At 56.2% G+C, this 9,454-nt stretch overlaps 1 protein-coding gene across 3 annotated transcripts in view; it reads left to right on the forward strand.

The window, feature by feature from the left end:
- Positions 1–3,792, forward strand: part of CLPTM1 (cleft lip and palate associated transmembrane protein 1) — a 39,615-nt gene extending 35,823 nt beyond the window's left edge. For 2 of the 3 annotated variants that reach the window (XM_011975076.1, XM_011975074.1), the window contains exons 10-14: positions 898–1,088; positions 1,352–1,447; positions 1,741–1,876; positions 2,688–2,855; positions 3,066–3,792. In XM_011975076.1, the coding sequence (XP_011830466.1) occupies positions 898–1,088; positions 1,352–1,447; positions 1,741–1,876; positions 2,688–2,855; positions 3,066–3,352 (878 nt within the window). In that variant the 3' untranslated portion in view covers positions 3,353–3,792. The remainder of the gene's footprint in view (positions 1–897; positions 1,089–1,351; positions 1,448–1,740; positions 1,877–2,687; positions 2,856–3,065) is intronic. The other variant, XM_011975075.1, reaches the window with a different exon arrangement.
- Positions 3,793–9,454: the final 5,662 nt, after the last annotated feature.

Consider the following 9,454-nt stretch of genomic DNA (forward strand, 5'->3'; position numbering starts at 1 on the left):
CCCCGCCAGAACCTTGTCTCCAGACCCATTCTTCTCAGTTGGGATGAGGGTCAGTCTGATGGGCAGGGGTGGGTGGGGTGAGCCTGTGGAGTATGGCAGAGCTCTGAGATGGGGTGGGGTGCAGAGCTCCCACAGCCCTCACTCCCTGAGTGCAGAGCTGGCCCTGACCCTGCATGACTGCAGACCTGGCTCCACCACTCTGCTACAGATGTGGTGGCTCAGCCTTCTGTGGCTGCGGTTAGACGCTCAATCGGGCAGGGTCAGAGAGGGGTGTCCATGGTGAGACCGGGGCTCTGAGTTAGGAGTACACTGACATGGATCCTTGGCAGCATCCAGGCGGAGCACTGGAAGGAGCTCCAGACTGGAGCCCAGGGCCCTTGTCTTGTTTCCTGAGGATGTCTGTGAGCCAGTTCCTTCATGGTGTCAGGGCGGGGGCCTGGAGGAGGTGGTCTTGAAGTGCATGCCACAGATCTTCCTTCCTGGGGGGGTGGGCAGGCACCACGGTGCTGCACAGACCCCGCGTCCCTCCAGATTCTGCCGCGCCAGGCTGTTCGGCCTCAGGGAAGCAGCTTCCTGACCAGCCTTTAGTACCTGGCACATGGTGAGCCCCGTCCATGGCACCAGTCACTGTCACTATTAGTCAAGGGACTGCACCCTGGGGTGCTGGGTGCTGACATCCTATGGGAGGGCTCCAGGGGTGCTGCCTGTCTGGTGCTCTGGGGGCCACCTGATGAATGAGAGAGCCTTCCTGGGAGAGAGGGCTCTCATTCGGCACCTCTCCTGAGGACCCAGCGCCACCCCAGGGTGTGAGGATGTAGGCCAAGGCGGCCTGAGGGAGCTGTAGGAGGGTCTTAGTACCTCCTCAGCCTCCTGGTTCCCCCTACCCCCTGCGCACAGATATCCAGTTCTGGAACAGCCGGCAGTCCCTGGAGGGCCTGTCTGTGCGCTCCGTCTTCTTCGGCGTTTTTCAGTCATTCGTGGTCCTTCTCTACATCCTGGACAATGAGACCAACTTCGTGGTCCAGGTCAGCGTCTTCATCGGGGTCCTCATCGACCTCTGGAAGATCACCAAGGTCATGGACGTCCGGGTAAGGCCGGGGCGCCATGCTGTCTCGGGAGCTGCAGGGGCTGTGAGAGGTAGTGTGGCCCAGCTGGACCCTGGAGCTGGCCCCCGGGGGATTCCCAGCAAGTGCCTCGCTCCCAGGACCAAGGGGATTTTCTCACCAGGGGATTTTTCGGGTCACACATGGGGCAGGGGAACTGGGAACGGTGGGGAAGGGCAGGGGCTGGTTCTGGCTTGTGGGGCAAGAGCTAGCATGGCAACTGACCATGGCACCCACCTCATCCACAGCTGGACCGGGAGCACAGGGTGGCAGGAATCTTCCCCCGCCTATCCTTCAAGGACAAGTCCACGTATATCGAGTCCTCGACCAAAGTGTATGACGATGTGAGTGTCCCGCACACTGGGCCCCTGGGGGTGGTCTCCAAGCACCCACGTACCCCTGAGGGACCCGGGGCCAACCATCTGCTTGCTGGACCCACGCTTTATGGCCTGTATCACATCCTCTGTGTCCCCCACCTGTCATAACTGCTTCCTGGTCGAGTCCAGAGTCCCCAGGGCTACCTGGAAATTCCCCCTGCCCGTCCTGCCAGACCAGGTGTGGTGGCTGAGGGTGGGGAGCAGGGCTGCCAGGCAGGGCCGAGGAGCTGGCTCACAGCCCCACCCTGTTGGCCCCACAGATGGCGTTCCGGTACCTGTCCTGGATCCTCTTCCCACTCCTGGGCTGCTATGCCGTCTACAGTCTTCTATACCTGGAGCACAAGGGCTGGTACTCCTGGGTGCTCAGCATGCTCTACGGCTTCCTGCTGACCTTCGGTGAGCGGCCCAGCTGCCCCAGGAGAGAGCAGGCCCCAGGCTAGGCAGGGCTCACAGCCCAGCGTGGGAGACAGACCCATCCCCAGGCAGGGACAACCCAGGGTGGGCAGAGCCGGGATGTAGGGAGGCCCAAGGGCACACATGGCTCCATCTGGGGTCAGAGAGGGCTTTGGAGAGGACATGAACAGTACACTTCAGTCCCCATTTTCAGGGGGCCTTTATGTCTTGGGAACAAGTAAACAAGTAGGGCCAGGTGTGGTGGCTCACGCCTGTTACCCCAATGCTTTGGGAGGCTGAGGCAGGAGGATCACTTGAGCCCAGGAATTAGTGACCAGTCTGGGCAATGTGGCAAGATCCAATCTCTACAAAAAACACAAAAATTATTGGGGAGTGGTAGTGCGTGCCTGTAGTCCCAGCTACCTGGGAGGCTGAGGTGGGAGGATCCCTTGAGTCCAGGAGGTTGAAGCTGCAGTGAGCCATGATTATGCCATTGCACTCCTGCCTGGATGACAGAGTGAGACCCTGTCTCAAAAAACAAAAGACCGGGTGAATCACAGCCAGTAACGAGTACTGTGAAGGGCAGAGTGGTGGGGGGATGCACATTAACAGTGGACAGGACATTTAAACCCAGGCCTCAGATATCCAGGGAGGGAGCTGTGTGGATGTGACAGAAGGCCCCACCAGTGCAGAGGCCGCTGGTAGAGTGTGCCCAGATGTAGGAAGTGGTGAGGGGGCTGGTATGGCCGGTGCAGAGTGTGCAGGGGAGAGGTGGGAGAGGCCATTCCTCCGCTCATGGGTGCCCTCACTGCAGGCTTCATCACCATGACGCCCCAGCTCTTCATCAACTACAAGCTCAAGTCCGTGGCCCATCTGCCCTGGCGCATGCTCACCTACAAGGCCCTCAACACATTCATCGATGACCTGTTTGCCTTTGTCATCAAGATGCCCGTTATGTACCGGATCGGCTGCCTGCGGGACGGTGAGGCCTGGCGGGCAGGTTGGGGCTCCCACCGGAACAGGGCCCCAAGGCAGTCTTCAGGGCCCAGGTCTGAGGGGGTGCCAAGGCCCCAGATGGGGTGTTCAGTCTGAGGGGGCTCAGCCCCCCCATTGCATCACGCCCTCTCCACCCAGGGCCACCTGGCTGTGGACGGGCCAGCCCAACCTCACACTGCCTCCCACCCCTCTCCAGATGTGGTTTTCTTCATCTACCTCTACCAACGGTGGATCTACCGCGTCGACCCCACCCGGGTCAACGAGTTTGGCATGAGTGGAGAAGACCCCACAGCTGCCGCCCCCGTGGCCGAGGTTCCCACAGCAGCAGGGGCCCTCACGCCCACACCTGCACCCACCACGACCACCGCCACCAGGGAGGAGGCCTCCACGTCCCTGCCCACCAAGCCCACCCAGGGGGCCAGCTCTGCCACCGAGCCCCAGGAAGCCCCTCCAAAGCCAGCAGAGGACAAGAAAAAGGATTAGTCGGGACTGGTCCTTGCCTGCTCCGGCTCCTGGCGACTACTACCCCTGCGTCCCGGCCCCCTCCCCTCCCTGTCGCCCTTTCCCTGGACAGATCAGGCTGGGGCGGCGGGAGGCCCGCCCAAGGCCAGGGCCCAGCGTGTGACATAGGGGTCAGGGCAGGCCGGGGTTTGTGTGTGGAGGCGCTGTCTGTCCCTCTGTCCCTCTGTGTTTCCAGCCATCTCGCCCTACCAGCCCAGCACCACTGGGAATCATGGTGAAGCCGACGCGGCGTTGCCGAGGGGGTGGGTTGGGCGGGGGCGGGGCCGGGCCCCCCTACAGGATGCCCACGGCCATTCATCATCTTGTCCCTCGTCCCCCTACCACACTCCCCCTCCTAGACCGCCGCCCTTTAACACAGTCTGGATTTAATAAATTCATATGGGTGTTTAACTTAAACTCAGCACTGCCCTCCTCCTCGTGCCTTCCTTCCTCTGGCGCCTTGGAGAGCAGCTTCAGGCGGGGATGAGGTGGCTCTCCTGGGTCCGGGCGGGTGACCTGCAGGGTACAGGACGTGTAAAGGTGGGGATTGTGACCTTATGTCAAGAGCCATACCTGGCCGGGCACGGTGGCTCACACCTGTAATCTCAACACTTTGGGAGGCCAAAGTGGATGGATCACTTGAGGTCAGGAGTTTGGGTCCAGCCTGGCCAACACTGTATTTTCAACATAGTGAAACCTTGTCTCTACTAAAAATTGAGCATGGTAGCGGGCACCTGTAATCACAGTTACTCGAGAGGCTGAGGCAGGAGAATCATTTAAACCTGGGAGGCAGAGGCTGTGGTGAGCCCAGATCACACACTGCACTCCAGCCTGGGTGACAGAGCAAGATTCCATCTCAAAGAAAAAAAAAAAGCCATACCTGCCAGGCCAGGCCTCTTCCTCATTTGTTGCCCTCCCACCAGCCCTCTGAGATTTCATTAACTGGCCCCGTTTCAGATTCCTGGGGAAGCTGCTTGCAGGGAGCTCGCTGCCCCTGCCGGGCGCAGGCCAGAGCCTCCTGTGTGCCTGCTGAATGTCTCCTAACCCGACACCACCAGGCACGGCCAGGTACAGCTTTCAGCCGGGTCGCCATGAGCAAAGGCACCTGCCACCCTGAGACCTCAGCACAGCAGTTGGGGCATACTAGATGTGTGCCCTTGGCTTTTTGTGCTGATACCTGCTCACCCCCAATTTTGGGGAGCATGGGGGTGAAGGCTCAGCCAGCCTGAGTGGCACCTGGCTGTAGCACTCCATGAGTATTGGGGTGTCACTTCACATCCCCGGGGCTGCCTGTGCCGACGACCAGCCAAGCCCTCCAGAGGTGGCATGAGTTGGACTTGCCAGCCCAGCCCCTGGTGCTGGGACCTTTTGCCCACTGGATAGGTGAGCTGAGTGAGGCCTCTGTGTTCTGAGGGGTGGGGACCCTGCATTCCCAGGTTTACTGTTTTGTGGTGTGGTCTCAGCAACACTTCAGTATAGGGGGCCCAACGCTGAGGACCACGCCAGGTTCCTTCAGGCTCCAGCTGCCACCCCACGTTGCAGAGCCAGTCAGGGGATCCATGAGGTCCCAGGGAGATGGTGGTGCGCTTGGAGCCCCACACCACAGGTCCACAGACAGGCCACGGCAGTCTCGCATCCCTCAGGGCAGCCATGGGTCTCCATTAGCTGCCCCCCAACTCTATACCATTCCATGGATCCCCGGTGCCCTTGGAGGAACCCCAGGCTCTGCACCATGGGAAACCCAGGAAAGCCTGACCGATGGGCTTCTAGGAGCCCTGGAGTACAGGACTCAGCAGACCCCCGAGAGTGGTGGGCTCTCCAGCCACCTGGACTCCCTGGCCTCATCACCCCTGGCTCTTCTTCCACAGCTCCACGCCCAAGCCTTTGACAAGGCCCATCAGCTATCCCCACAACTCCCTGGGAGTCTCACCTCTTCATTTGGGACCACCTGCTCCATGCCCCTCGTTACCCTGTGGTGGTCTTGCTCAGTGTTCTGTCTGGTCCCCTGTCCCAGTCCTGCCCTCCCCACTTCCCATTCACATTCTAGCTAGCAGCTAGAGGAAACTTTTTTTTCTTTGAGACAGCATCTCGCTCTGTTGCCCAGGCTGTAGTGCAGTCGTACGATCTCAGCTCACTGCAGCCTCTACCTCCTGGGTTCAAGTGATTCTCCCGTCTCAGCCTCCTGAGTAGCTAGGATTATAGGCATGCACCACCACACTTGGCTAATTTTTTGTATTTTTAGTAGAGATGGGGTTTCACCATGTTGGCCAGGCTGGTCTCTACCTCAAGCAATCCGCCCACCTCAGCCTCGCAAAGTGCTGAGATTATAGACATGAGCCACCACGCCCATCCCAGCTAGAGGAAACTTTCTAGTTTCTTCTACTAAAGCACAAACATGATCCTGCCCAGCCCTTGCTCAGAACCTACTGTGGCTGCCCAGTGACCTCAGGAGAAAGCCCAGGCTCCTTACTGGGGAGTGAGACCTTGGTGATGGGGATACTGATTAACCCCTGCATCCAGCCTGATCTTCCCCTTACCTGGATCCTGTCCCCAGGCACACAACCCCTGTCCACTTTTTTTTTTATCCTTTGAGACAAAGTCGCGTTGTCGTCCAGGCTGGAGTGCAGTCGCACGATCACAGCTCTGCAGCCTTGACCTGCTGGCTCAAGCAATCCTCCTGCCTCAGCCTCCCAACTACCTAGGACCACAGGCAAGTGCCAATACGCCTGCGTAATTTTTTATTTATTTATTATTTTTATTTATTTATTTATTTTGAGATGGAGTCTCCCTCCTGTTGCCCAGGCTGGAGTGCAGTGGCACGATCTTGGCTCACTGCAACCTCCACCTCCTGGGTTCAAGCAATTCTCCTGCCTCAGCCTCGTGAGTAGCTGGGATTACAGGGACATACCACCATGCCCGGCTGATTTTTGTATTTTTAGTAGAGACGGGATTTCACCATCTTGGCCAGTCTGGTCTCGAACTCCTGACCCCGTGATCCACCTGCCTTGGCCTCCCAAAGTGCTGGGATTACAAGTGTGAGCCACTGTGCCTGGCTGCCTGCATAATTTTTAAACTTTTTGTAGAAATGGGGTCTCTCGATGTTGCCAAAGCTGGTTTCAAACTCCTGACCTCAAGCAGTCCTCCCATCTGGGTCTCCCAAAGTGCTGGGATTACAGGCCTAAGCCATCACAGCTGGCTCATCCCTTCTTTACCTTACCCATGTGTCCTCCAAGTTGTGGCTCCAGTGCTTCCTCCTCTAGGAAGCTCTCCCTGACTGCCAAGTTCTCTGGGGTCTCTCATGGCAGCCCTGCACACTGTGAGTCATCACTGGGCACAAGTTGGTCTCTTCCACTGGATGGAGCCATGTGAGGACATAGCCAGACCTGTCTTGATCACTGCTATGTCCCCAGCATAGGGCCAAACACAGAGAAGTCACTCCAGGAATATTTAATGAGTGCATGTTGAACAACCCCAACAATCATTTTCCGAGACACATGGAAACATCCAGAAGTGTGGACCTCGGTGGGGCTCATATCCAGACACTGGAGACTGTGACAAGCAGTCAGTCAACAAAAGTAACAGCTGAACCCTGCCCCTGGGTAGTGCCATGTGCTGGGACGTATTGTGTATACAGCCAAGCCCAAGACAGACCCAGACCTGCCCTCATGGGGCTCACAGCCCAGCAGAAATCCTGAACGCTGAGGATATCTGACATGTCCTTTTTATTTTTCATTTTTATTTGTTTACTTTTTTTTTTTTTTTTTCAGACAGAGTCTTACTCTGTTGTCCAGGCTGGAGTGTAGTGGTGTGATCTCAGCTCACTGCAACCTTCGCCTCTCGAGTTCAAGCAATTCTCCTGCCTCAGCCTCCCGAGTAGCTGGGACTACAGGCACCCACTGCCAAGCCCGGCTAACTTTTGTATTTTTAGTAGAGACAGTTTCACGTTTCACCGTATTGGTCAGCCTGGTCTCAAACTCCTGACCTCAAGTGATCTGCCTGCCTCGGCCTCCCACAGTGCTGGGATTACAGGCATGAGCCACAGCACCCAGCTATCCTATTTATCTATCTATTTATTTATTGAGACAAAGTCTTGCTCTGTCGCCCAGGCTGGAGTGCAGTGGCGTGATCTTGGCTCACTATAAGCTCTACCTCCCAGGTTCAAGCAATTCTTCTACCTCGGCCTCCTGAGTAGCTGGGATTACAGGTGTGCACCACCACGTCTGGCTAATTTTTGTATTTTTAGTACAGATGGTGTTTCACGATGTTGGTCAGGCTGGTCTCAAACTCCTGACCTCGTGATCCGCCTGCCTCAGCCTCACAAAGTGCTAGGATTACAGACGTGAGCCACCGCACCTGGCCCCCTTTTTATTTATTTATTTTTGAGATGGAGTCACTGTCACCCAGGCTGGAGTGAGTGCAGTGGCACGATCTCAGTTCACTGCAACCTCCGCCTCCTGGGTTCAAGTGATTCTCCTGCCTCAGCCTCTTGAGTAGCTGGGATTATAGGTGCCTGCCACCACACCAGCTAATTTTTGCATTTTTAGTAGACATGGAGTTTTACCATGTTGGCCAGGCTGGTCTCGAACTCCTGACCTCAGGTGATCTGCCTGCCTCAGCCTCCCAAAGTGCTGGGATTATAGACGTGAGCCACTGTGCCTGGCCCTGACATGTCCTTTTAGTTACTCAGCAAATTTTTGTTTGTTTGTTTTTTTGAGACAGTCTCACTCTGTCACCCAGGCTGGAGTGCAGTGGCGTGATCTCGACTCACTGCAGCCTCTGCTTCCTGGGTTCAAACGATTGTCCTGCCTCAGCCTCCCTAGTAGCTGGGACTACAGGCGCATTACACCGTGCCCGGCTAGTTTTGTGTTTTTAGTAGAGATGGGTTTTTACCACGTTGGCCAGGCTGGTCTTGAACTCTTGACCTCAGGTGATCCGCCTGCCTTGGCCTCCCAAAGTGCTGGGATTACAGGCATGAGCCACTGTACCCAGTCTCAACAAACATTTTTGAGGCCTGGCATTGGCAAGGGGCAGAGAGGAATCAGGAGAGCTTCTGGTCCTGTAACAATGGGAGCTGCTATTTGTCATCCTTATCATAAGCCAAGCCCTAGTGTAAGTGCTGCCTGTGGTCGGCTTCATCGATTACATTTAATATTATTCAATGTCCGTCACCTTACTGGTCCATCACTCTGCCCTCATCTCTACCCCTTTCCTGTCAGTCACGTTGCACCAGCCTTCTTGCTATTCCTTAAGCATGTCATGCATGTTCCTACCACGGGGCCTTTGCACGTGGTAGCCCCTGTGCTTTGTACACTCTCCCCTAGCTATCCACATGAATTCCTCACCTCCTTTGACTTCCTGTTCAAATGGCACCTCACAGACCCTGATCTTCCTAACTAAAACTATCCTCCAAATTCATTCTGTTTATCCTGCTCTATCCTGTAATACTGCCATCACCATCAGACATATATTTGCTTATCTGTTTTCCATCTGTGTCCTCACTTGGATTTCCTTGATGGCAAGGGCTTTTTGTCTGCTGTGTGCCTTGCTATGTCCCTAGCTTTTAGAGCAGTGCCTGACACTGTTACTCTGTATGTAATAACTCTGTAAATCGAAGAGCTGGGCACGGTGCCTCACGCCTGTAATCCCAGCACTTTGGGAGGCCGAGGTGGGCAGATCGCCTGAGGTCGGGAGTTTGAGACCAGCCTGGCCAGCATGGTGAAACTCCGTCTCTACTAAAAATACAAAAATTAGCCGGGTGTGGTGGTGCGCATCTGTAATACCAGCTACTTGGGAAGCTGAGACAGGAGAATCGCTTGAACCTGGGAGGTGGATGAACCAAAATCGCACCATTGCACTCCAGCCTGGGCAACAAAGCGAGAATGCGTCTCAAAAAAAAAAAAAAAAAAAAAGAAAAGGATTTAAAAACCCAAACTGGAAACCAGAATGTTGCAAGCTTTCTACTACTCCAGCTGAGGCCGCAGTTGTGGGGTGGAGCCTGGGCAGACCTTTCCCTGGGAGGCTCCCAGAGGCTGTGGCCCCTGGGAATTGCCCCTCACTCTCTGCCCGCCCCCATCCCCAGTTGGC

Source organism: Mandrillus leucophaeus, unplaced genomic scaffold, assembly GCF_000951045.1.
Source record: "Mandrillus leucophaeus isolate KB7577 unplaced genomic scaffold, Mleu.le_1.0 Scaffold151, whole genome shotgun sequence".
Classification (NCBI taxonomy): domain Eukaryota; kingdom Metazoa; phylum Chordata; class Mammalia; order Primates; family Cercopithecidae; genus Mandrillus; species Mandrillus leucophaeus.